Source organism: Cercospora kikuchii, assembly GCF_019650295.1.
Source record: "Cercospora kikuchii DNA, contig_00009, whole genome shotgun sequence".
NCBI lineage: Eukaryota > Fungi > Ascomycota > Dothideomycetes > Mycosphaerellales > Mycosphaerellaceae > Cercospora > Cercospora kikuchii.
The window spans coordinates 247,367-273,517 of NW_025408590.1; the positions used below are offsets into that span (position 1 = coordinate 247,367).

Genomic DNA, 26,151 nt, shown 5'->3' on the forward strand with positions numbered 1-26,151 from the left:
TTGCCATCGCTGCGTGACGAGAGTTGAACAAATATCAGCGACCAGAATGCCAGACATGTCGGCCAACAGAGCCTTTTCGAACATCTGCCTCGGAGTAGGGAGGAGATGTTGACAGAAGGCACTACTCCCAAATAGTCCTAGCGTGCCGAGCTCTCGCCCGGCAGAACTCAACCCGCTCGTCGACGCGTTGGACAGTGCCACCAGGACAGAGCAACAATAAAGTGGCACCCTCGATGCCTCCGCCTGCCATGCCCGACCAGCGTTTGCGAAGGAATTTCTGCCGCTACAAGGCGTGATATCCACAGTCATGTCGACATGCTGTCTCTGACCGATACGTCGGAGTTCCGCTTCGGCTGAGAAGTCGTTGTGCCTGCAAGTCCGCAGTCTAGAACAAGCCATGGCATCCGTCGTTGAAACCGTGCACCGTCGTGTAAAGAGAGAGTGCCGTCCTCAGACCAGCGTGCATTCGTTCCTGGAACTTCCTCTCAGGCCCTCGCACACAAACTATTGCAAGCATTGCATTTCATGAGGATCGTGGGTTTCTGCAACAAGGCTCAGCTCCAGCACTCAAGATGCCATCCACTATCGCATACGATCCTAGTCTTTCATTCGCCAGCGTTATTTCAAACACGATACTGGACTCTCTGGTGGCTATCGCCAACGCGCAGCAGCCAGTCGAGGCTGCTCGCGACAAGCACAACTCTCTGGTGGCGCACAAACGAAGCCTAGAAATGACCAAAACCGAGCTGAAGAATCTCGGCGTTGAAACGGGATCCATAGAACGTGAGCTCGAGCAACTAAACAAGCTCGTTCTGACGTCGGCAGCCGAGTATGAGAAGGCCAAGATCATCGCTGAGCCTCAGATCGCAAGATCAAGGGAATCGATACGTACCATGCAACGCCAAATGGGAAGTCCGGTTGATCAACGGCGAACGGGGATCAAAACCTTGCCAATTTCTGCAGATAGCATGAATATGAAGGTCAAGTGCGTGGGTGACCAGATAACTTTGTGTGAGCAGGTGCTGACTCTTCCGAACACAGATACCTCCCGTTTGACTCTGTTCAACAGAATAGCACATCTTATGCCTCTAACATTGCTTCGTTCGTGTCTGAGTCCATAGGAACCATCACTGGGCTGAGCAACGCTACAAAACTGGGCGCTACGTTTTCCGCGCAGGTTGCTCAGAAATGGGACATGCAGAGTATCGAGGGAACGCTGATCTTTTCAATGTCCTGCACACACAAGAATGCGTCGCTGCTAGCTCCTTTGGTGCTGAACCCAGACAAGGGCATCAAAATCTGGAACCAAATATTTCCAGCCAATAGACTCGATCCTACATATCTGGAGGACATGAAGAATGCCGCTACAGAGTACAGCGACGAGAAACACGACAAGTACTATGTAGCAACAGGCACAACCTTCGGATCAGGCTTCATCGGCATGGTGCACGTTGTTAAGACGCCAAACTCTTCGCGCGCGGACGCACTAACATCCGCTGCTGACCAGCTAGATGCACTAGCGAATGCGAGCATGTCGTTTAATGTGCTTAAGGGAGTAACCGGCCTGGATGAGAAATTTGGCATTGATATGAAGAGGCTCTTCGCCGAACAAAATATCGAGTCGCATGTAACAGCCGTCACCATCGGAGCGACAGCGGCGGCAAATGGAGTGGCCGACATGAGTTCCCATCCGTTCGAAGTGAAAGGCGACTTCGGCCCGTTTGCATCAAATACCATGGGCGTTGAAGGTCTGATGCGAGAACTGAATGATTATTTGCAAAGAGTATCCCAGATTACCGGCGGCATGCCTCTCACCTATTACTTGAAAGAGGTCGGTAAGCAGAGTCTAGCCCAGTGGTGGTGGGCGAAGTACTATCCAGGCAAGTACCACGAATTGGCAAGTGCTCATGATTGCGGCTAACACAGTAGCAGACTCAAACGAGATACCTCTCCAGTTCGACGAACCAGAAAATTGACTTGTAGCGAATGCTGGTGCAGAGGAAGCCCAATGTGACAGGACCTGCAAACCACATTACAGACATGTATCAGGCACGCAGTACCGAGGATGCAGCATTTCCAGTTGTGGACGAAGAGATCTCTATGCATATCTTGGCATTACTTTCACACTTACGACTGAGTCGCTTCAGAGTCTCCAGACTTTAATAACCGAATGCAGACTTTCTGGCTGTGCTGCGACTTGTCCGAATTGTCCTTGTCATCGTCGTCTGGCACACAACAAGGTGATCTGACACAGGCTGATTGATCTATCTGCAGGCCAAGTGCTCGCGGATCAGTATTCAAGCGCATTGCGTCTTCTTGCTTTCGAGACATTGGCCATATTGATGACTGTGTGGAGTAAAGAAGCCTTACGCATCCATCCCGCGTATTGCGTGATAGCTATGCAGCCTGCCACGTGATCGGTACATAAGCGGACCCAGCTGCGAAGGTACGTATCTTTCGAGTTGCCAGGTACGCATCCAACACTACTGGACAAAGCTGTGGTGGCTTCTGAGGGGCAGGACGTCCAATTCTTGTTGAGCTTGCCGAGTTGCCGGATAACGTTACCAGACACTAGCTGTTGGCCTCCTGCATTGAACTCTGTCAATCACAAATTGAGAGACTCACCATCTTTTGCTCGACACAAACATTGTCTGCATCAACGATGGCTACTGCAACACAAACCATTCAAGATGTGCCTCGAAGGGTGCTGCCAAAATATGAGCAGGCAAAGGAATCCAAGTTCGATCTTGACTGGGCTGATTTGATCACCCTTGATTTATCCCAATTCGACCAGCCAGGAGGGAAACAGAGACTTGCGAACCAGCTGCGAGATGCTGTCCACAAAGTTGGCTTCTTCTACGTGAGGTCTTTGCAAGCTTTCTTGACGGCGAAGCTAATTCTCTGTAGATCACCAACTTTGGCTTGAGCCAAGAAGAAGTCGATCGCCAATTCGCTATTGGCAAAGAGATCTTTGCATTGCCGGAAGAAGAGAAGCTCAAGCATCGAGCGCGACTTGAAGAAGGCCATTACTCTGGGTATCGTCCGAAAGGTACCATTGAGCTCTTTCCGGGACTTCGAGATAATGTTGAGATGTACAACATCTTCAAGCACCTCCCAGAGCTCGAGCGCAGTCATCCAGAAGTCATTCACGAGAACCGAGCGGAGATTGAGAAGTTTCAGCGACATATTGCGGAAGATGTGATCCAGAAGCTGCTTGTGTTGATCTCAATCGTCTTGGAGCTTCCTGAAGACTATTTGTCGAATGGTCATCGCTATAACGACCTCTCAGATTGTCATCTGAGGTACATGATCTACCGAGCCAGAACACCGGAGGAGAATGCCAAGTATAAGAATATTTACTCGAGAGGACACACCGACTTTGGATCTCTGACCCTGCTCTTTCGACAACCGGTTGCTGCGCTGCAAGTGCTGATGCCTGATGGTTCATGGAAATGGGTCAAGCCGTATCCTGGAAGTATCACAGTCAACATCGCCGATGTGTTGCAGTTTTGGACGAACGGATACTTGAAGTCGTCCATTCATCGGGTGCATGCGCCGCCGGAGGATCAAGCTCACTTGAATCGGCTTGGCTTGCTTTACTTCCTGAGGTGAGTTTATTCAGACATGGCCGAGCTCACAAAGGCTGACCTTCTCTGCAGACCTGCGCACGATCTTGATTTGAAGACAGTTGATAGCCCATTGCTACGACGTCTGGGCCTCAAAGATGACTCGGATGGCCAAGCGGCAGATATCAAGGCGGGGGATTGGGTTCGGACGAGAGTTAGGCAGAATCAAGACAAGCCAAAGCAGGGCGAGTCAAAGGAGAAGGAGAAGGAGGTCATCGGCGGCGTGAAGGTCAAGTACTATGATTGAGGCGCGCTCCTCGCTCCAGATAGCCTCATGTCGCGTCACAGCGTGAATCCAGAAAGGCGTTGTCGCCCGCCACTGTGCAAAAGTCGCGTTCGTGATGATGCCGGATCAGAAGGAGTATCAGGCGGAGCGCCCGCCGGCCAAGTCAGCAGCAGCCAACACGAGGGGCCGACGGCCAGCCGAGAAAAGTCTTGTGTGTTTCGAGTTCTTGTTCTGGGTATGCCGTAGTTGTACCGTTGTAGGATCGGGCGCCACGTGCAGCCTCATGGCGTCGTTAAGTTGCATCGTCCTCTTCACGATGCCCAGCTATACCTCTGGCGCGTCTGCTGGCGTTCGCCGTGAAGTCTGCGCTTCGATAGCGTGGAGTTGAGTCGAGAAACAAGAGAAGAGCAAGGAGGCAGCTGGCAAGCCGGAAGACCCGAAGCGGTTTCCCGAAGTGCTCGCGAAACCTTAACGGCACAACATCGCCCGACCTTGCATCATGTTGGTCTGCAACAACAACCGCGACGTGCAGTGGAAGACCATTCCTGGCAATCCGAGACTCACGACTCCGCATTTCCACCAGCGACGCGATGTGGACATGCATCTGGGGAAATCTGGGGATAGCGCAGATCCAATAGCGAGCCTGCGAATTGCCTTCCGTGTTAACATACGATGCGAGAACGCACAGAATTACTGGGAACAGGCGGGGAACCACTAGATTGACTCGGGATAGGGCAAGCAAGCATGGAATTCTCTCCGCAATCCCTGGGTTATAAGTCCACGCTTGCCTCGTGGCATTCACGTTGATTTATCCTGGACTGTCTTCAGTCTTCACACTCATCAGGAGCAGTGGACGAAATCGGCATCATGGGGATCGAACTTCGAGGCTCAAAGCTGATAGCAGTCATCCTGCTAGCTTCAGGACTGGACTTCCTACTGTTTGGGTCAGAACATCATCACGTTGTTTCAATCGCGCACAAGCTGATGAATTTCCAGCTATGACCAAGGTCTCTTCGGCGGCATCTTGGGCGGCGATGGCTTCAAGACAATGCTCGGCCACCCAGGTCCTACCATGACCGGCTTCGTCACCGCGATTTACGACATTGGCTGTGCATTTGGTGCTGTAGCCGCGTTCTTCTTCGGCGAATATCTTGGCCGCAAGAAGTCCATCGTCTATGCCAATGTCATCGTCATTGTGGGCGCTACGATACAAACAGCATGCTATTCCTACACTCAAATGGCCGTGGCGCGAGTGATTGCCGGAGTCGGAGTCGGTCTGAGTACAGTCGCTGTTCCAATCCTGCAATCTGAGACTCTTCCTTCCCACAACCGAGGTGCTCTTCTGGTAGTGCAGTCCGCGCTTATTATCATTGGAGTCGCCATCGCATCCTGGCTTTGCTTTGCAACTTTGTTCGCCAACAACAGTCTTCAATGGCGCTTCCCAATTGCTTGTCAGATTTTGTTCTCATCACTGGTTTTGCTTTGCTGTCCCTTCCTCCCAGAGACTCCTCGATGGCTTGCCAAACAGGGCCGGATCCCAGAGGCTCGCTACACGATTGCTCGCCTTCTGGACAAGACCGAAGATGACACAGAAGTTTCTGGGCAGCTGCAAGAGATTCTGGCAGCGATCCAAGCTGAAAATGAAGATGGAGAGCCATCTTGGAGTGAAGTCTTCTCTAATGCGACGAAGACTCGGAATTTGCAACGCGTCTTGCTTGGTATGGGCCCGTACATGATGAATCAGTGGGTGAGTGGAGTCCTCACACCGATTGCCTACACAGCATCTGTGCCGTATGCTGACCTCTTACCAGTCCGGAATCAATGCCCTGTGCTATTACCTCGCCTACATTCTTGAGCAGTACTTGGGCTTCAGCCAAAACATGTCTCTGATCCTGGCTTCTGTTGCCTTCACGCAGTACGCTGTCTTCAGCTGGCCTCCATACTTCTACATCGACAAGATCGGACGACGATGGTCAGTCATGCTCTCGAGCATTGGCTGTGCTGTCTGCATGGCGCTGATCGCAGGCTGTCTGATCAAGCAAAGCTATAGCTCTGCTGCGGCGGCTGTTGCGTTCATGTTTCTGTATCTCGATTGTTTCACGCTGGGCATCTTGCCTGTGAGTTGGAGCTACAGTGCTGAGATCCAGCCGCTGAGAGTCAGGAACAAGGCGACTGCGGTGGGAGTCTTCTCGCACTGGATGTCGAATTTTGTGGTCGTCATGGGTGAGTTGACTCAACTGGTTCGAAATGCCCGCATGCTAAGTTCTGTTCAGTGACTCCAATCGGCCTCAATCACATCAAAGGCAATTACTTCTGGATCTGGGCGATCGTCTGCGCAAGCTTTGTTCCTCTGACATACTTCTTCGGCGTCGAGACTTCAGGTCGCTCACTAGAACAAATTGATGAGATGTTCTTTGAGAACCCGAGAGTACTTATGGGCCTGGACAAGAAGAACACTGTCGTCATCAAAGCGAGCAAGCAAGATGAGGAGGATAGGTACAGAGCGTTTGCCAAGGCTGAAGAGAAGGATGTCGCGAGGATCAGTGTCGAACAGATGGAAAAGCATTAGCCAGTACATTATATCACAGGAGTTTGGGAATCGAATAGCAGGGCACATCTCACTCTCTCCGCATTTGCAACCTTCTTGCAGCCTGTTGAGGGCAGTGCATTGGCAGGAGAGCACCGCAAAGTTCTCGAGCTTGGAGTCCTCGAATCCGCGGATGCAGATGACAGTCTGTAGTACGTGGGCGCCGACACGGTCAACCTCACAGTATTCTTGAATGGATGAGCGTCTCGCGATATAGTCAGAAGTGCACAAGTCGCTCTCTCCCACAAAGTGGCACGAAAGTCACAATTTCCAGAATGTCACGTGTCTTCACATTAAAAGCGCGTCTCCGGATTGCCATTACCCTCGCACGTCCCCTGCACATGTGGGTGAAGCGTGCCTAGTCTCCTCATTTCTCGCGACGGCTTCCACGTTTCTGCCTGTTCATGTTCCACCACACTCGTTAACGATTTGACGGAAGGCCCACACAATGTCGGACAACTACGCCACGCTCAAGGTCGCTCAGTTGAAAGCCTTGACCGCTCGGCGCGGTCTCCCGCTTGATGGCTTGCGCTTGAAACAACATTTCATTGACGCCCTGCGCGCTGCCGACGCCAAGGCCAACTCTTCACCTCAAGCAAGCAATACCAATAGCGCACTGTCTCAGAAGGAAACATCGACAGCACAGAGTCCAAACGAACAACTGAAAAGCACAAACTCTTCCGCACCACTGCAAAATCGGGACCCCAATACAACCAACACCAACATGGCAGGAGGCAAGCGCAAACGCGACGAGCCCGTCGACCTCACTGGCAGCGACGACGAAGACCACAATGCTTCGGCACGCAAAACACAGAAAGTCAAAGATCAAACCCGTGCTCCAGCCATTGCTCCACCATCCTCCAGTCATGCCGCTCCAAGATATCCAAGCGGTTCTGCATCGGCATTTCCTCTTCCAACCGCCTTCGGCAACAGCCAGCACGATGATGCTGAACGCGATGACTGGCTTGCCGACGACGCCGCCTTCAACGACATAATAGGCTCATCACAGGACGACGCCATTGGTAGCGAGGACATGCATTTGTACGGAGATCTTGACACCAAGATCGTCGGATGCCGGTAAGGATGCCAAAACGCCCGACCGATGCTCCTTTGATTGCACTAGCTGACTTCTCTCAATCTAGATTCTACAGAGGCTACAGCAATCGGGGCAAACATGTACTCCTGAAACGCGAACCCGGCAATCCGTACGACAACAATGCAATCCGTGTTGACAATGTGGCGCACACGCAGATCGGCCATATTCCCAGACAGATCGCGGGGAAGTTGGCAAAATACATGGACAATCGATCGCTTCGAACTGAAGCTCAGCTGACCAGAAACATTGGTACCTTCGACTGTCCTATCGTTATCCACCTGTATGGCCCAGCGCCCACCTCGACGGAAGGACAGAGGCTTCAGTCTCAAATGGTCGCCGACAAACTACCCCTCAAAGCCCTGAAAGACGCTGAACGTGCTGCAAAACAACGCGAGAAGGAGCGCAAACGAGCCGAAGCGGCACGACTGGCGGAAGCTCGGCGTGCTGCCGCTGCTGGCAAGCGTGCGCATGTGAACTCGCAAGGAGAATTTACGAATCCGGGAAGCAGTGGTGATGGTGATTCAAGTCAGCCGGACATGTCTGCTATCCAGGAGGCCTCACAGCGCATCGTCCCTCGCAGAATGGCCAACGAAGCCGAGAAGCTGGGAATGTCCGAGGAACAGCTACAGCAGATGCCCATGGCGGAGCAACCGGACAGCGTCAAGACCACGATGCTACCTTACCAATTGCAAGCTCTGCAGTGGTTGCTTGATCAAGAGAACCCTCAACCACCCACCGCGACTGGCCAAAGCACTCAGCTCTGGACGCGTGTGGATAACAGTCGTTACACCAACATCGCGACAAACTTCTCCACTCAATCGGCTCCCAAGCTGGCGTCTGGCGGTATTCTGGCAGATGACATGGGTCTTGGGAAAACTATACAGATGCTGGCCCTGGTTGCCGCCGATGCGAAAATGCACGGAAAAGGCACCACGCTCATTGTAGCGCCTCTTTCAGTGCTCTCGAACTGGACTGGCCAGGCAAGCTTTCATTTCCAGGACGGACACCAGCTGGACACGTACATCTATCACGGTGCAGGTCGTGTCAAGATGTCGACAAAGGACTTTGCTCAGTACGACCTAGTCATCACTACATATGTAAGTGGGCAACGAACGCATGCGTGCTGATGCAGCTGACGAGTGAAACAAACTCGAAATTGTGCTAATAACATTCTCAGGGTACCTTGGCCAGTAATTTTGCTTCTGGTCCAACGAAGACTTCAGAACGAAAGTTGCGTGCGACCGGTCTCTACAGCCACGAATGGCGTCGTGTGGTCCTCGACGAAGGCCATAACATCCGCAATCCACAAACGAAGGCAGCTGCAGCTGCAAACGCCCTGATCGCCCGTTCACGGTGGGTTCTCACAGGCACACCAATTGTAAACTCGTTGAAGGATCTCTACTCCCTCTTGCGCTTCGTGGGAATCACTGGAGGATTAGGTACTTTCTCCAAACCATCAGGCACTGTGCATTGTGCTGACTTCGCAACAGAGCAACTCGATATCTTCAACTCCGTCCTGGTACGGCCGCTCAAGCTTGGCACACGAGACTCGTCCCTTCTCCTCCAGGCAATAATGCGCGCATTCACCCTTCGTCGAAGAAAAGACATGCGCTTCATCGACCTCAAGCTTCCCGAACTAAAGGAGTTCATCCATCGCCTCCAATTCTCGAAAGAAGAGCAGCAGAAGTACGATGCGCTTGACGGAGAGGCTCGAGGCGTACTCAAAGCTTATGAGAAGAAAGATGGTTCCGGGCAGGTCACATACAAGCACCTTCTCGAGATCTTGCTGCGTATGCGCCAGGTCTGCAATCGCTGGAAGCTGGCTTCACAGAGAGTAGCAGACTTGATGGCTCAACTCGAGGAACAGAAGACTGTCACCTTGACACCTGAAACCATCTCAACACTTCAACAGGTGTTGCAAGTCCAGATCGATTCTTCCGAAGACTGCGCCATTTGCCTGGAAACGCTGCACTCACCTGTTATCACCAATTGCGGTCACGCCTTTGGGCGTGATTGCATCGTGAAAGTAATCGAGGGACAGCACAAGTGTCCATTCTGTCGAGCGGAGCTCAAAGACGAGCAATGTCTCGTCGAGCCAAGCAACGAGTTCGGCGATGGCTCTGACAATGAGAACAGCTCAGGCGATGGGGGCAACAGCAGTAAGGTGGATGGTCTACTGCGAATCTTGGGTGCCGTCGCGAATGGCGAAAAGACATTCATATTCAGTCAGTGGAAGTCATTTTTGGATCTGTTGGAAAAACCTCTGAAGCAAGCTGGATTCAAGTTCTGCCGTATCGATGGCACATTGTCAGCACAACGCCGCGACCAAGCCCTCGAAGCCTTGAACAACGATGGCGAGACTACGATCCTGCTGGCCACCCTTGGCGTCTGCGCTGTTGGCCTCAATCTGACTGCAGCAAACAATGTCATCCTTTGCGACACTTGGTGGGCACCAGCTATCGAAGATCAAGCAGTAGACAGAGTTCATCGCCTTGGTCAGACCAGAGAGTGCTCAGTCTTTCGCTTGGTCATGGACAAGACGATCGAGGAGAAGACTCTCAGCATCCAGGAAGACAAGCGCAAACTCATGATGCTTGCCTTCTCTGAACAGAAGAACAAGCGTATGGCGGCGAGGACTAACAGACTGGCTGATATACAGAGACTTCTCTCGTAGGCCTACCGCTTGGCGGGCCATGAGATTGTTCTGGAGTACGCGTGAACGGAGAAGTCGATGTGCCAATGAAACAGCTTATGCGATGTCAACATGAAGGCTGTCAAATATCACAATTTGAGCTGGAGCAATCGATCAGCTTACGACGCATGTGATCTTCAAAGCTAGAGGTTGCACCTGGTGCTGGGTCAGGACTGCTAATAAGGTTGGGGCTCAATGCTGTTGGCATTATTGTATTGTTGATGCATCTGGATGCTTGGTCGGGTGCCTGTTCGCACAAGCGTCACCTCTCCGGTTGAAAGTCCAGATTAGCGGGTACACGTTTGTACCGCCACTCGAGGTCGCGCCTTCAGCCTAGGTCATCTCGAACCGCAAAACTCTGCATGGCTGCACAGTAGCTTGGCAAGCTTGGGAAGCTTGTCATCTGCTCTTATTTGCGCTGACGTCTCTTGCCCAGCAAGACCGACCCGTCATGGTATCAAAGAGTGGCCCTCCGACGTCCTGACCAGTACCTTCTAAACAAAAGCCAGAGTCCGAAGCCCCTCTATCATAACAGTCGGCGGGATTGCATTCGTGGCTTACGATGGAGAGCGACCGATGCCGACTTCCGCTGGCGTGCTTTCGTGAACGCAGGGCAAGAGAAACCCGTACACAATTCAAGTCGGCTAAAGGCTTCAACATACGTCAACCGGCAATTCTGCCAGCACGTCAAAGGCAGTGGCAGTCAATGTGAACATGGGAACGTACTTAAAAGGCTGGGTCTATGTGAAACACCGCTGATTGTATACCTACATTTTTCATTCACAAGATGAAGCCCCTCGTGAGCTTGATTGGAGTTGCCGTCGCCGTCTCTGCTCAGACTGGCTATGGCAACAGCTCTTATGGGAATACATCGCCGAACTCGGCTGATCTGACATTCCAGGCCAAGATCTCGATCAATGTTGCCACTCGTTACCAGACCATGGTTGGTGGTGGATGTAGTGGAGCATTTGGAGCTGCTGTAAGCAACTTGGTCGATGCTTTGCAGGCACGATGTCCAGGTTATTGACACTCATCCTGCCAGTGCACGACGAACACACTCTCAGCAGCCGACCAGCAAGCCATGGTCGAAACACTCTTCTCCGAAAACATTGGCGTCCTCTCCATTCTACGAAACCTCATCGGATCATCACAGGCTGCCACAATTCTCCCTTCTTGTCCTGCGACACCTGATGGGCCTTTCAATTATACGTTTCCTGCGAACAACGATTCCTGCCAGTTGACTCTCACTCAGACGGCAGTCAAGTACAATCCAGACCTTTTCCTCTATGCGGATGCTTGGTCTGCACCAGGCTGTTTCAAGACAACTGGTCTCGAAGCTGGTGGCGGATATCTGTGTGGTGTGAGGAGATCGAACTGTACTTATGACTGGAGGGAAGCTTATGCCAATTACTTGATTGAGTATGTCAACCTGTATCAGCAGCGTGGAATCAATGTATCGCTGCTGGGTGCTTACAATGAGTATGTCAAACTTCCTCTTTTCTGCAGCATTATGAATACTGACAACGTCTAGACCCGACTTCAACCCTTTCACATACTCAGCAATGCTCTCCGACGGCTATCAAGCCTACGACTTCCTATCTGTATTTTACCCTCTAGTAAAGAAGGCTTTCCCAAATTTGGCAGTATCCTGCTGCGACTCTACCGGTGCACGACAACAACGAGATCTTGTTTACGAACTTGGCCGACTTCCAGGAGGCCTCTACCTCTTCGATTACAACACCTACCACAACTACCGATCTTCTATCAAACGCCCCTTCGACGACCTCTTGCACGGCCAACCCACAATCGAAACAGAATGGTCCGATGGCGGCAGTACTTGGACATCAACCTGGGACATCAGCGGCAATAATTTCGAAGGTTTTTAATGGGCTATCTATATGCATAATGCTTTTCAGAATAATGTCGCTGGATGGTCGCATTGGTGGTGTACTTGGACTTCACCTAGTGATGCTTCTCTCATTCTTGTGAACGGGACTTCGTATCAAGTTTCAGCGAGACTGTGGGCTTTTGCGGGTTATTTTCGATTTGCGAGGCCTGGCGCTGTGAGAGTTGAGGCGAGTTCTGATGTGGAAGAGGTTTATGTTACGGCTTGGGAGAATCGGAATGGGAGTCTTGCGATTCCGGTTGTGAATGCGGCGCATTATGCTTATACGTTGGACATTGATCTCAAAGGGCTGGGAATTGGCATCAATCATGGAGTGCCGTATTTGACTGATAATCAGCACAATGTCAGTATGACAGAGGAGTTCGTGGTTGAGAATGGCGGGTTTCGGGCGGTGGTCGAGCCAAGGAGTATGAAGACTTTCTTTTTGGACAGGAGGTAGTGGCGAGCCGTGAAGCTGCTGCTAGGCCAGGTGGGCGGCGATAACGATTTCTGCCATGTTTGTATTTTTATGATATGCGAAATTGCTATGCGGAAAGGACAGTATTAGAACCAAACAAGAACGCTACAATGCAATTATTCAGAGCACAGCCAGCTTATCTATCAATCACTCATTTCCCCTCGCGCAGTCAGCAAGCCTGCTCAAGCCAGAGCTGCAAACTTCGGGTCGCAAACTACCTTGCTGACTTGACTCTCCTCCGGGTACAGAAAGCTCCAAGGGCCATTTCCTCCATCAGCAAATGTGATATCAATGTTCTCGCCCCTTTGAAGCGTAATTGGCTGATTGTTTTTGTCCAAGATCTGGCATCTCAGTCCCTGATCCTCGACATCGTCATCCAAAGTCAGAGATACGGTATTGAAAGGACTTGACTGGTCAGGAGATGGCTGTTCTTCACGAACGAGGCCGGCTTCTTCGAATTGCAATTGACGAGCGAGGTTGCCGTCGGAGAGTTGGATGCGGATGGAAGGAGCTTTCTGTGCTGGTGGTGGCGGCGGTGCTACGCCTTTGACGAATTTGGGGTCGCAAACAATGGCATCGACCACTGCGGCGCCATCGCGGAAAGTCCAGAGGCCGTTGCCGCCATCTGCGAATGTGATGTCGACGTTCTCGCCGCGAACAACGACGATAGGGTTTTGGTGAGCATCGAGAATTTGGCAGCGTAGAGCTTGGTTGCCCACGATTGGGTCGAGGTTGAGAGCAACAGTTTGAAAAGGTCCCGTAGAGCCGACAGGGAGTGCAGCCTGTGGGAGCTTGTCCTCTGCGAAGTTGGTCGTGGAACCAAGCTCGATAGCTTGATTTTGAAAAACGACGCGGATGCCTCTGTCGGTGATTTCTTTGGCTGTTGGAGCGGCGAGAGAGCCGGATGCTGCGATAGCGGAGAGGAGAAGAGTGCTGTATTGCATTTTGAAGAATTGAGGTTGATAGGAGCTGCTGTGGTTGTTTGAGGTATTGAAAATTGCAAGGCTGACACGAAACAATATCGAAGGACTCAAGAAACTAGGACCAAGGAAACCAGAACCAAGGAAATAAGGGAAATGGAAATGTTCGTTGTTGTTAGATCGTTAGACGTTGATGGAATGGAGATCTTCCACAGCCTGCGATGCGGATGAAGATATTATACTTACTCGCACTTCGCCGAGCTCGATCCTGTGAGCCCATCTTGAGCAGGTGATGCTGAAAGCGCTCGAGGGCTGCGGGCGCAGTGAAAGCACAGCGTCTCGGCGGCTTACGCCCAGCAATGTATATAGCTGTGCAACACCAATCAGGTCAATAGAAAACTTGCGAAGGATCGCATGAAACTCGAAGGAAGCCTACTGAGAGCAGAAGAGCTCCCACAATAGTCTTCACTCCGCGTTGCTCGTGATGAGCATGCAGCAGCCACGAATGGCAGGCTGGCAGCCTTACCGCTGGGAATAGAATCGCAACAGAGGGCTGAATTTTCAGCTATGGGAGACAGGAGGCTCATCCAGCCCATCACTTCCAATTCGATTCGTGTCAAGAATCGGAGCGGACGAGTGGTGCGTATCATCTTCATACTACGCGCCAAAGATCACTAGCGATCTAGGAACGGTGGTGCATGGTGCAATATCTGTGCCAATTCTGCTGGTAAGCAGACACCATTTGATTCGCTATCCACCACATAGCAGTGCATTACAGTGACCGCGAATGTGACGTGCCCCGTGAAGAAGACAGATGTCGTTACTTGAAAAGAATGCTTGACAGAATCGCCGAGTTTTGGATCTCTGCTCTCATTGCTAGGGCAATTCTTTATGACGTCAGCTGATCGAGTTCGCGCTCGGCTTCTATAGCGCGGCTTTCGGCTTCGGTGATATGTGTCAGCTTGACTACGAGTGAGACTTGAGTGCTTCCATAACTTACTATCGTAGCACCTAAAGTCCGCGCCCTCAGCTTTGTCACCTTAGAGGCCGGAGCTAGAGTTCGCTTCCGTCAGGAATTACATATCTACCGATGTAAGTCTACCTGGACTCTGCTAGAAATATCTGGACATTAACTGTTCATAGGGACAAACACGGCTCTACTCGATCAACATGTCGATTCCCATTTTACTCTACGGGGTGTCCAGCGAGATGGGCGCTGCAGTTGCCTTGAAACTTAGCCCACAATACGAAGGTTGACGCTCTGATTTGTTCGTTAATGTCGAGAAAGCTAACTCATCAGTCAGTGGTACATTTTATTCGAGGCAAAGACAGGGCGAAGTCTGAGATTGCAACAATACAGTCTGGAAAGGTGCCTCCAAGAGACCCCGATGGAATCGGCTCTCAGAACTATTCCCAGATCCCGCAAGCAGTGGTGTTTGGTCGGGGGGCCGATCCCAAGGACATCGAGGAGATTAGGCTGGCGTGTGGAGGCGAGTCTTCCGGGTTGACCTGGCTTCAAGCGACACCTGCTGGGGTGGCTGCTATGAGAGCAGTTGCTCCAGATCTGGGAGACCCAGCTGTTCGTGATACATACGCAACGAAAGCTGCAGAGGCCATGAAGGAGGTCTTGAATGGCCTTGCGGAGAAGAACATGCTGGGGGAAGGCGGATTGTACAACTATTGACATCTGTTTACAATTGTTATCGGCAGGTTGTGTTGGCAGGCTGAGGTGTATGCCTCATAGGTATCCGTCGCCCGAATGCAAGCATCGTCTCCTAGGTTGCGGTTTAGTCGTAATACTATTATAGATGCAATGTTATAGTGTCGCTGTGAAGGAGACATTGACAATATTAAATTGTGTTACGAAGTCGCGTATCGTCGCATGTTATCGGGGGGCACTAAGGGACCCTCTCTCGTATTGTCGGGCAAAAGAGGATACAAAACTATCTACACTATCGAATGGTACTATATAGGGGCTAGTATACAGGGTCTGGGGTCCCGGGTATATAGGAACCAATATACATGACTCACAGCAGGGCCCAGTGGAGTGTCAGTTCACAACACTCCCCTTGACAGTGCACTGGGGCTGTTCAATCCATCTCCTCATCCCAATCATCATCCTGATCATGTGCAACTAGGGCCAAGGCCTTTGAATCTGAGATCTTGTTCTCAGAGACCACCTTTATCATTCCTTGGGCCATTTCCAAGTATGGGCAGATTGAAACATAGTGCCCAGCTTGATTGCATAGCTTGCATCTCAGTCCTTGTCTGTCAGACATCTTGCTGTCTGATCTTCTTCCTCTGTGAGATGATGATCCTCTTGATGATGCAGCTCGGGCTGCAAAGGCCACCTCCTTTGCAGTTTGGAGTTCTGAGACCAGCTCTTCATCATCCTCCCCTATGCACAAAGATATCCACCAGATTGCTTTGTACTGTGACTTTGGGGTGATGGGTGTGTGTGTCTCATGGGAGATTGTGTGATACAGGTCTTCTCCCCTCAAGAAGATTTCCATCCTTCTGAACCATCCTTCTGCATTGTCCTTGCATAGGATTGGGCATGGTCTTTTCTGAAGTCCGGAGGATTTGTCTTGAGTATCCATTGTAGTCTTGTAGAATTAGTATTGGGTCAGATGGAAAGTTGTCCTTCTGTCCCAAGGAGAATCAAAGCGGGGAAAAGTCAAATGATTGCAGGGTTCTTCCTATACATGGGTCACCCTCTGTCCCTCCTCAGATTAGAGCCTCCTGTTGGAATGATCCGGCCATCAAGCAGCCGTGCTTTCCTGCTGGCATATGGGAATCAAGGGAGCATACCACTTTGGCACCCTCCAGCTCAGGACTTCCTGTAGCTATCCCATAAGACAAAGGTAGGTTCATGACTCCTCTTGATCCTGGATTCACCATTGGCCTCCAGAGGTAGTGAGAGGTTCAGGCAGTCTCTGAAGTGTTATGAGCCATCAGCAGTCCATGTCAGAACTGCCTTGCAACTGCTTCCTCCCTGAACATAACATATCTGGTATAAACCAAGCCTTTGGTTACTGCAAGATCTTCCTTTGAGAGTTGGCAAGTTCTCCCAGCACCAGAGATAAGGTACTAATCCAGACAGCTTGGGGTGCAGTCTCTGAAGTGTTATTCTGCCAACAGCAGGTTTGGTGTACTGCAGGTTGCTGTTACACTTTCTGCAGCCCTCTGTTGCAACATCCTCTCCCCTTGTTGTCTGTCTTGGTGTCCTCACTCTAACTATCATTCCTCAATGCTCTTCTCTCTTCTGCATTTGGTCTCAGCTGCAGGTGGGCTGGCTGCAATTCTGCATGCAGCTGCACCGCTGTTTTCAGTCCCTCAGCTAGGGTCCATGGGGTCCTACACCCAGTTGCAATCTGGGACTCATGTTTAACCATGGAAAGGGTTTTGCTCCTTCTTTATACAGGGGCACATTGTCCTTTGTCCCTGAGCACAGAGGGCACAGTCCTTCCTCTGTGTGCCTGTCTTCACCCGCAGGCTCCTGGCGCAGTCTCTGCTGCTACTGTCCCTGTTTATACAGCCACAGCTCGGGCTGTTTCCTTGCTCTTCTAGCTCGGTGTCTCGCTGTTGCCAATAGCGTTCCTGTTGTCCTGCCTTCGGCTTCCGTACTCTGTCGGTGAACCGCGCCTCGCCTTCTATCGGAGCTTGGAATACAATAGCGCTAACCCGGGCTCATAACCTGTTACGAAGTCGCGTATCGTCGCATGTTATCGGGGGGCACTAAGGGACCCTCTCTCGTATTGTCGGGCAAAAGAGGATACAAAACTATCTACACTATCGAATGGTACTATATAGGGGCTAGTATACAGGGTCTGGGGTCCCGGGTATATAGGAACCAATATACATGACTCACAGCAGGGCCCAGTGGAGTGTCAGTTCACAACAAATTGGCGTGATATCAAGCGGATTGCTAGCAGCACGTGGTGCGTTCCCGATACGACTGGAAGCTAAATTAGGCTAGCTGGCGTCCGCGCCCGGGACTTCAACCTCGACGCGATGTTTCAGTGCCCCTAGATGCGTCTCCTTCCCAACGTCTCCAATATTGCACACCATTGATCATGTTCTTCCCTACAATATTCCGCTCTGTGCGCTCAGCTCGGAGCTCCGTCCGCTCTTTCTCGACCCGGCAGCGCCTCCAGCAGGAGCAATTGCAGTACCAAGCTCCCGGCCAACCTGAAGCCGTGAAACCGAATCCGCATCGACGAGTCTACAAACAAGGCGGACCAGGTCGCGCCATCGCATACAATTTTCTAATTGCTATGGCCACGTTTCAAGTACTATACTGGGGTTGGCTGAAGCTGGAGAGCATCGAGACGAAGCAAGAGAAGGGAGACGAGATCAAGAAGTTGGAGGGGGAGGTGGAGAAGTTGACTGGAGTGAAAGGAAAGGACTGAGGTGACGAGGTCGCTTCGATCGGAAGATGAAGACACAACGCTGAAATGCTGAGGCATCACCACGTCGAGTACCACTGGAAGTGAGAGCCCGGGCGATTCGCTTTGCGCTCATATATGCTACATCGCCTCTACATCACCTCAGCCATCAGACGCCCATGTAGCTGAGTTGCGATATCACGGGAGAGGTAATAATATGCAAAGCTTGAATAGGTTTTAGTGCTAGCAGAGATGAGCGGGCCGCAAAAAGAGGTTCGCATACCGGACACAATTGTTCGTTGGGGCGAACGAGAAGAAGGCAGATAATTTCATGCAATTGACTTGCAAGGCTGCGACGAATGGATATGAAGAAACAAAACGGACACGATGAGGGCGTCAATGAACGCTTCGAAACATACCCATCATACCTGCACGGGGTTGCCTCGGCATTTCTGTGGCCGGCGAGACTGCTCGCGGCGATGCACGCGAGAATCCTGTCCCCAGAGGCAAGCTAAATTGGCAGGTCGAATTTGAATCAATACAGTCATTTTGGAAGCAGAACATCATTTGAAGAGAGAACAGGATCCGCCTCATGAACATTGTAGCTGCAATGCCAGCTCAATCAATTCGTTCTCTCATTGGTATCACACCACATGTCATAGCCCACACCTCGGTACGCTGTTACTCGTCACATCCACCGTCCTGCGCTAGCTGCACGCCTTCAGCATCCTCTCACTTCTCCACATCCGAAGTTTCTGTCACGCTGGTGAGCGTCTAGACAAAAAAAAGCTAATGCATCATAGAAAAGTCGGAACCACAAATACATATGTCGCGCGATAATTGGGCGCATACGTTGCAACAGGTGCAGGCTGGCGACCTCTCCCGCAAACATGAATTAGCTGTACGGTACCATCGGACAACCGAGTACACATCTGTATCACAGTCACACAGTCGCTGTAACCTCTCGATAACCTCTCATGTCTTTGCATCTCACATCCTCCCAGCTATGCCAACGCTTCTCATCACGAGCCTCGCATGACTAGCACATCTCTCAACCACAGCCCACTGCACCACCCTGTCCGTGCTACGGATCTCCGCCTCCGCAACGTCCATGTAAGCTAGTCGTGCAACAGCACCATCCAATCAGGAAGTTAGGAAACCACACGAGATATATCGTGAGCGGCACTCCTCTGCAAGACACCAGGCTGGAGGTAACTGCAAGAGGAACGGCGTCACACACGTAGCACACAAGTAAAGGATCCTTTCGATTCTATATCATACAACATGTTGCCACCCACCAAAGAGACATGTTTCTAGTAGCAGTGATACGAAATGGCCAAAACAAAGGGGTAGTCGAAAAGGAAAAGAAAAGGTACATCTTATGCCGTCCATCCCATCGATCCATGCTCGCTTGCCTGCTCCGACCCGAAAAGAGAAAAGCACAGAAGCTAGCTCATCATACAACAGAGCCGCAACAAAAGAAAGGAAAAGGAAACCCACACTCGCGTCAAATTACACACCACCAACGCCCGCCACCTCTTTTCCCTTCTCCTTTGGCTTTTCCTCCTTCTGGCCTTTTCCTTCCTCGCCCTCCAGATTAGCATCTGTACTGGATCGCAGGCCCTCCATTTCGAGTTTATCCTTCATCGCCATCCTTCTCTTCTCGTCCTCCTCACTCGCCAGCTTCGCCAGCGCTTCAGCAGTGAGCGGCTGCGGACTCCCTCTGCTCTCACTGTCATTATTATCACCTTCCATCTTCACGCCGAGGCCTGCGCCCAGAGTCTTATCATCCAAGTCGTCGCCCGGTAGAGGACTCAGCGGACTTATGGGTTCCAGGAACTCGCCCACATTTGTATTTGTGTCCCCAGGATTCGTTGTCGTGGCCGCTCCATCATCTGTAAAGGCTCCTCCACCAACGGCACTGTTGATTTCGGGACCAAATTGTAGTCTCAAGGCTCTTTGGTCCTCGTCTTCTTCGAAATCGCCATCGTCATCCACTTCTTCTTCCTCCTCCTCGTCTTCCTCCGTAAGACCCGGCATGGCCATTTCCACGCTAGGTCTTCCTGTTCCGGAGACGGAGCCACTTCGGCTAGTGCTCACCGGCGTACGCCCTCCTGCAGGTGACGAACCACCATGACCATGCATAGGACCCTTGAAAACAGAGCGCTTCCGTCTGGCGAACTTCGGCAGGCCAGGAGAAGAAGGTGCGGGTATGCTTCCAAAGGCGTTGCGAGCCTCGGGGAAATTTGTCGTGAGAAGTGACATATCTGAAGGAGGCGGTCTCCGAGAGAAGCGCATACCGGATGGAATGCTGGCAGTGGGTGTAGAAGGCAGCACTTTGACAGAGCTATGCGGTGATCTGCCGAGTCGGGAGCCAGATGCTGATGATAGTCCTGAAGGAGACGCAATGGAGGCGCTGGAAGTACTCGAGGCTTTCGAGTGTGAATGTTGGTGTTTTGGCTTGTAAGTGCTGCGTATCGATGACACGGACGAGGACGTCGATTTGCGACCACGAAGACCAGCAGATGATCTGCGGTAGGACGAGTGCGGAGTCAAGGTATGTGGACTCAAGCTTGTTCGTTTTCCCCTCGCGCTCGCCCCACTACCGGTTGAAGAGGCGGTGTTGATCCTGGGCCGGGTCTGATATGTCTGACTGTTTCGCAATTCTGGTCTTGCATGTCCGATGCTTTTCCTGCGTGCTGTTGCTGGGCCAGTCGCCACACGATGCAATTCACGGAGATCGCCTTTCTCCTGGGTGGTCTTACCAATCGGTGCGATCTTTCCATTAGCCTGATTGTTCTTGTCTCCTTCGTTTGGGGATTTGCCTCGTTTGAATGCTTCTCCTTTAAATAGGTGCTTCACCCATGCAAGTTGTTGTCGGAGGGGCGCAGCGTATAATTTGTTCTTGCGTTCTGTTGGCGGCACGTACGAAGGACTGAGCAAGTCTGGATTGTTAGTCACGACTCGCAACATACTCTGACTGCCTCTCGATGCTGTGCGATGTGTACGAAGTGATGCTCCATAGTCTTTGGGTGGCGGTCGCGGTCTGCTACGTGATCGACTATTATCCGAGGCGGTATGCGGTCTCGAGTTGGGCCCGGATCCCGGTGTAGGTGATTTCGTCTCGGTCACTTTGGGCAAATCAGGTGCTTGCAAGGCATTACCATTGGTGCGCTCCTTTCGCCGGCCTCGTGAACGTGGAGAGTCGAGCAGAGCATTTTCTTCACCTTCGTGTATCTCCCCGAGGAGAGCACTCTGCGCGAGAAGTCTGCCACTAGCAGCGCTCAGCCTCCGTATTGATTTTGCTTCAGCCTCGCGTTCCTTCCGTTTGCGTTCTCTCCTCTTCTCCTTTCGCTGCTCCTTCTCTAGCAGCAGAGCCCACCAGCCAGCCAACGAATCGCAGCGCTGAGAAAGAACATTCTCGATTACCATATCGATATCCACACCAGCGCTTCTCATGCGCTGCAGGACGTCCTTCTCCAACTGTGTGGAAAACGGCGGCGGCTGCTGCAGTTTCAAGATCTCCTGTTGTTGCGGAGCATGTTCGGCAAGCCATGGATCACGCAGGATATCGCCCAGGCTTGGCCTCAAAAGCGGTCGCTTCGATAGCAGCTTCTTGATCAAGTCCTTGGCCCCTTCAGGCATGTGTTCCGGGTACTCGGGATCCTCCTTCAAGATTCTCCCTTTCGTCACATTATCATTATCGTCATCAAACGGCAATTCCCCGCACAGCAGGGCGTAGAGAATTATTCCCAAACTCCAAACATCGACCTTCTCTCCGGCATATTTCTCCCCCTTGAGCATTTCCGGCGCACTGTAGCAGACTGTCCCGCACCACGTTTGCAGGTAACTTGTCGATCCTTGGTATTCTCGTGTGAAGCCGAAATCGACCAGCTTGACATTTTGATGTTTGTCCAGGAGAATGTTTTCGAGCTTCAGATCCCGGTGGACGCAGCCTTTCATGTGTACATAGTTCACCGCACCGACGAGCTGTGTGAAGATCTTTTGCACCTTTGTCGATTCCATGCGTCCATGATTGAGCAGGTAGTTGTACAGCTCGTCGCCGGGACAATACTCCAGGACGAGCCATACCAGTGTCTCGGTCACGATGACCTCGTATAGTCGAGCAATGTGCGGGTGGAGGAACTGTCGGTGATGGTGAATCTCGCGCGCGAGGTTGGCGTCATCTTTCTTCGCGCTCTTGAGCACGACTTTGGAGCCATTGGTGAGCTTGTGCTGGGCGAGGTAGACTTTGCCGAAGCTGCCCTTGCCAATCAGGCGTCCGAGGGTGTAGTTGCCTACGCTGTGGAGGTCGGAGGCGGAGAACTCGCTCAGAAGCGACTGGTAGGAGTTGGCGAGCTGTAGGAGAAGCAAACACAGTCAGCGGGTGCGGGAGTGGTGGATATGCATGTATGCAGGCAGGCAGGCAGCATGGGAAAGGTGGAGGCCTGCAGGCAGCGGAGCGGAGAGGGAGGAGATGGAGGGCGGGGCGGGCGTGCCTTGTCTCTGCGTTCCTGGACGGCCTTGTCGGTCCTGGCCGGTGGCATCGATGGTGGTGTGTCGCCGCTCGTATCTGGTCGTCTGTGGTCGCTCGTGCCAATGCCGCGCCCAAAGTCTATCCGCGCCGAATGGGGCAAGTGAAGGAGGTGTGTCGGTCGGTCAGCCCTACAGCAGCGGAGGTGGTACGGCGTCGAGGAAAGGCAATGTGCGTGGCGTGAGGGGCGGCATCCGGCAGGGCGAGCGCATCGAGGCAGCAGCGATGCACGAGGAGCGTTGCGGCAGCGTGAAACAATCCTGGCTCGCCCGTCTGCTGTTGTTCATCTCGAGCACCGCGTCGTCATTCCGCGCGGCCATTGGCTGGAGCTACCTCCGTCTCCTCCATCTATTCTGGGATCATGCCTCTGCTACGGAACCCTTGGCCTCCGCCACCAACCACGACCTGTCACTGCGGACCATGTCTTCCAGCAGTGTCCCAGACTTGGCGCAGTTGTACAGAGACTACATCGCCGCCATCACTGAGTTCGATGCTACAACTTCACCAGACTGGCTATCCAACTTTGTCCATGTTGATGTCGTTCATAACTCCCGCCCTCTCGGTATTCAGCAATACAGAGCTCTCATTACTTCCAACATATCGGCGCCTCGCACAGGAATCACTGTTGAGAAGCTGATTGTGCAAGATGATCACGTTTCGGCTAGACTGCGGTTCACGGTGCCTCACACCTGCGACTCTCATCTGGGCCACTCTCTTGTGGCTGCAGGTGGAAGAGTGCACACGGCGCCGGACGGACGGGCTGGCAAGAGAGATGACCACTCTTTTGACATATTCGAGCACGTCATATATCAGTATGCAGTCGATGAGACTGATCGCAAGTGGAAAATCAAGGAAGTCTGGAGTATCGCAGATATCGAGCCGATGAAGAAGAATTGCATCTAGTGAAAGGCACAACCAGACGGAAATCGACAAGTACCCGCACTGTGATCTCTCGTTGCAACTTCGATCATTGGCTCGGCTCGCTTCGACAGACAGACAGACCGCCTCGGACACGCTCGACGAGGCAGAGTCACAAGAGGCAGAGAGAGATTCGACATCGGAAGAGGAGAACTAAGCGGATCCAAAAGTGTTTCACTTTTCGCAAATAGAGACTTTATGGTCAGACACCCGCTCCTTCAGTCATATGCAGACTGGGTTCAAATAATTCGCAGGATTTATGATCGTACAGGTTATGATCTCTCGAAGTTTCTCTACTGCTGCTTCTTCTGTGCAGCTGGTCCCATCTCTTTGCTGAAAGACATGTATGAGACCTCAAGACCAGAGATGGCGTTGAGTCCGACGTAGAGAATGGAGAGCAGCAGGAAGGCAACCACGAGACCCATGAAAATACCTGCATTCAGGTCAGCGTTGCGGACTTGGACATTCGAATGCCGTGAATTACCAGGCGACAAGAACTGGTACTTCTCAAATAGCGGCAGCTTATCTTGCGGGTTGTCACTCTTTGGCTGCCTTTTCAATCCATGCTGCACATCTCGCTTCAAGTCCGTGTGCAGACCGTTGTGTCCTGGAGGAGTATTCTCCGCCTCATAATCGATTTCTGCGCCCTGTTCGCTCCGTGACGGTGTCCCGATATATATGATTGTGTGTGCGGTGTGGTTGGCGAGCACACTGTGAAGGTGCGAGTCTAGCTCCGCATCCGCCTGTTGCAGGCTCTCCTTCCTTAGATCGTGATCGCCTCGTGGCGCCGCGTGCACCAAAGGTCCAATGACTGCTGCCGTTGGCTTTGATGTCGAGGATGTGACTGTCACACTTGTCAGCGTCTCTTATGCTTTCCTCATTGAAGCCGCAGGTGTCGCATACACTCTTCAACGCTCATTCTCTTTCCACCACACTGTCTGCTCACTGCAGCTGCAAGTCTTTCCGCGTCAATCTCGCCGATGGCCGTCGGGATCTGCACAACACTCTTGTATTCATCCCTCGCTGCCCTCCTTGCCAACTTGGGCATGTTCTCTTGTCGCAAGTCGGCGGCGTGGATGGCGGACTGCTCCACAAATACGTATACGCTGGAGCCGCATAGTGACAATGTGGGTTCGAGTCCGCTTTCAATGTGTGCTGATGTCGATATTTGCTCGCTTCGTAGAGATGTCTGGTCCAGTCTGTGATGCCATCAGCAGGTACTCGTTGCCTCCCGCCCATACGCATCATCGTACCGCTCAGTGCTCAGCAGCAAGAACGGGCTCGCATCGCGGAGGGCATATGCGGAGCTTGCCGCCGCGAGCAGCGATATCGAATTTCGCAGCATCATTGTTTGAATGTGTATGTGTTGGCAAGGTCGCCCGTGCCTGCCGGCCTGGTGATTGCCCGGTGAAGCTGTCAACGAAAGCAAAGGAAGGTTTGCCGAGTCAAATCCGAACCCGATCGCGCATTTTCCAGACCATCGACGCCCTCATCTTCGCTTCGCGATGCACTAACATCGGCTGGACAGAATGGCTCCTCCGGCGAAGAGACGAAAGCTAGATCCACTCAGACGCCAGAAGCCCGTCGAGGAGCTCACTTTCAGCGTTGATGCACGACAGGAATACCTCACCGGCTTCAGCAAGCGAAAGCAAGCCCGAAAAGACCAGGCCCGAGAACATGCGATCCAGATGGCGAAAGAGGAGAAAGTCAGGGAGAGGAAGGAGGTGCGTCTATAAAGAGTTGAAGCAATTTGCCAATGCTGCATCGAACATGTCGGCCTGACACAATTATCTCCAGCTCCGCGAACAACGCAAAGCCGACCTCGAATCCCACGTAGCAGAGGTTAACAAAGTCCTCAAACAACAAAACGCTCTCGCAAATGGCCGAGATGTGGACGATATCTCGAGCTCCGATGATGAGTTCTCTGGGTTCGACAACGAAGATTCCACTGCACCAGCCGTCGCAGAGGTTGAGCTCCTGGATGAAGCAGAATACGTCGATGAAGACAAATACACCACCGTCACAGTTGAGCCTATGGGCGAGACATCATCGGAAGGAGAGGGAGAGGATGGTGAAGAGTCAAAAGATGCGCACAAGACGAAGACATCAGAACCTGAAGTGAAGAAGAAGAAACGACCTTGGGACAAGACAGGGGATGGCGGAGTGAAGAAGAAAAAGCAGAAGTTCCGGTACGAAAGTAAAGCGGAACGGAGCTTAGCACGATCTAAGCAAAAGTCGAAGAACTCGAAGGCGGCGAAGGAGAGAAAGGAGAGTGGAGGTAGGAGTAGTAGGGGGAAGGTTGGGAAGGGTGGAAGGAAGAAGAAGTGAGAAAGTCATTCGGCAGAGGGGAGATTGATACCATACAGCCTCAGCCCTCTTCCATCCTCTCACATCGTGGATGCGACCGAGGCCGAATCTGATATGCTGCTTGTGCAGTGCAGGTTCTGGAACAGCCAATTTCTCCGGCCCCGACGATACGCTGTCCTAATCTGTTCTCTCTCAACTACCTGGCAATGCACGCACCGAAGATCGAGTACGCTGAGTTGCCTACGGCACATACTTTGCAGCGGAGATTCCCAGTAGTGGACTGCACGCAAAGGGGTGACACGGTTCGGATGAACCACAGAGTTCTCCGGGAATTCTCCAAACATGGCGCCAGCAACTGTCTCTCCACAGGGCCGCTTTCGAGGCCAAGCAGGGCCAGCACGTCGATCCGGTCGGTGAACCCTCAATTCAGAAAGGCCCATCCCTCAAAAATGGTTCTTTCCACAGCGTCATCCTTTGAAAATCGACTTCAGCGT

General features: G+C 52.1%; 12 protein-coding genes across 12 annotated transcripts; 9 read left to right on the top strand and 3 right to left on the bottom strand.

Moving 5' to 3' along the window:
• Positions 1-572: 572 nt before the first annotated feature.
• On the top strand, positions 573-1,921 carry CKM354_001223900 (uncharacterized protein; the record flags this gene model as incomplete). Its single annotated transcript, XM_044807756.1, has 2 exons — positions 573-985; positions 1,042-1,921. 2 exons carry the CDS (start codon positions 573-575, stop codon positions 1,919-1,921), a joined length of 1,293 nt encoding a protein of 430 aa, XP_044663691.1.
• Positions 1,922-2,662: 741 nt separating this feature from the next.
• On the top strand, positions 2,663-3,873 carry CKM354_001224000 (uncharacterized protein; the record flags this gene model as incomplete). Its single annotated transcript, XM_044807757.1, has 3 exons — positions 2,663-2,860; positions 2,908-3,608; positions 3,660-3,873. The coding sequence occupies 3 exons, from the start codon at positions 2,663-2,665 to the stop codon at positions 3,871-3,873; spliced, it is 1,113 nt and encodes a 370-aa protein (XP_044663692.1).
• Positions 3,874-4,719: 846 nt separating this feature from the next.
• Positions 4,720-6,421, top strand: CKM354_001224100 (uncharacterized protein; the record flags this gene model as incomplete). Its single annotated transcript, XM_044807758.1, has 4 exons — positions 4,720-4,796; positions 4,849-5,599; positions 5,664-6,075; positions 6,126-6,421. 4 exons carry the CDS (start codon positions 4,720-4,722, stop codon positions 6,419-6,421), a joined length of 1,536 nt encoding a protein of 511 aa, XP_044663693.1.
• A 466-nt stretch (positions 6,422-6,887) lies between these two features.
• On the top strand, positions 6,888-10,209 carry CKM354_001224200 (uncharacterized protein; the record flags this gene model as incomplete). Its single annotated transcript, XM_044807759.1, has 4 exons — positions 6,888-7,516; positions 7,582-8,632; positions 8,713-8,974; positions 9,026-10,209. 4 exons carry the CDS (start codon positions 6,888-6,890, stop codon positions 10,207-10,209), a joined length of 3,126 nt encoding a protein of 1,041 aa, XP_044663694.1.
• Positions 10,210-11,014: 805 nt separating this feature from the next.
• Positions 11,015-12,572, top strand: CKM354_001224300 (uncharacterized protein; the record flags this gene model as incomplete). Its single annotated transcript, XM_044807760.1, has 4 exons — positions 11,015-11,206; positions 11,270-11,706; positions 11,759-12,046; positions 12,194-12,572. 4 exons carry the CDS (start codon positions 11,015-11,017, stop codon positions 12,570-12,572), a joined length of 1,296 nt encoding a protein of 431 aa, XP_044663695.1.
• A 200-nt stretch (positions 12,573-12,772) lies between these two features.
• Positions 12,773-13,534, bottom strand: CKM354_001224400 (uncharacterized protein; the record flags this gene model as incomplete). Its single annotated transcript, XM_044807761.1, has 1 exon — positions 12,773-13,534. One exon carries the CDS (start codon positions 13,532-13,534, stop codon positions 12,773-12,775), a length of 762 nt encoding a protein of 253 aa, XP_044663696.1.
• Positions 13,535-14,719: 1,185 nt separating this feature from the next.
• CKM354_001224500 (uncharacterized protein) lies at positions 14,720-15,194 on the top strand (the record flags this gene model as incomplete). Its single annotated transcript, XM_044807762.1, has 2 exons — positions 14,720-14,762; positions 14,815-15,194. The coding sequence occupies 2 exons, from the start codon at positions 14,720-14,722 to the stop codon at positions 15,192-15,194; spliced, it is 423 nt and encodes a 140-aa protein (XP_044663697.1).
• A 2,392-nt stretch (positions 15,195-17,586) lies between these two features.
• Positions 17,587-17,922, top strand: CKM354_001224600 (uncharacterized protein; the record flags this gene model as incomplete). The annotated part of the gene is made up of 1 exon (XM_044807763.1): positions 17,587-17,922. One exon carries the CDS (start codon positions 17,587-17,589, stop codon positions 17,920-17,922), a length of 336 nt encoding a protein of 111 aa, XP_044663698.1.
• Positions 17,923-19,410: 1,488 nt separating this feature from the next.
• On the bottom strand, positions 19,411-22,445 carry CKM354_001224700 (non-specific serine/threonine protein kinase; the record flags this gene model as incomplete). The annotated part of the gene is made up of 2 exons (XM_044807764.1): positions 19,411-22,257; positions 22,398-22,445. 2 exons carry the CDS (start codon positions 22,443-22,445, stop codon positions 19,411-19,413), a joined length of 2,895 nt encoding a protein of 964 aa, XP_044663699.1.
• Positions 22,446-22,852: 407 nt separating this feature from the next.
• Positions 22,853-23,335, top strand: CKM354_001224800 (uncharacterized protein; the record flags this gene model as incomplete). Its single annotated transcript, XM_044807765.1, has 1 exon — positions 22,853-23,335. One exon carries the CDS (start codon positions 22,853-22,855, stop codon positions 23,333-23,335), a length of 483 nt encoding a protein of 160 aa, XP_044663700.1.
• A 308-nt stretch (positions 23,336-23,643) lies between these two features.
• On the bottom strand, positions 23,644-24,698 carry CKM354_001224900 (uncharacterized protein; the record flags this gene model as incomplete). Its single annotated transcript, XM_044807766.1, has 4 exons — positions 23,644-23,783; positions 23,835-24,194; positions 24,254-24,549; positions 24,604-24,698. 4 exons carry the CDS (start codon positions 24,696-24,698, stop codon positions 23,644-23,646), a joined length of 891 nt encoding a protein of 296 aa, XP_044663701.1.
• A 181-nt stretch (positions 24,699-24,879) lies between these two features.
• CKM354_001225000 (uncharacterized protein) lies at positions 24,880-25,678 on the top strand (the record flags this gene model as incomplete). The annotated part of the gene is made up of 2 exons (XM_044807767.1): positions 24,880-25,074; positions 25,148-25,678. 2 exons carry the CDS (start codon positions 24,880-24,882, stop codon positions 25,676-25,678), a joined length of 726 nt encoding a protein of 241 aa, XP_044663702.1.
• Positions 25,679-26,151: the final 473 nt, after the last annotated feature.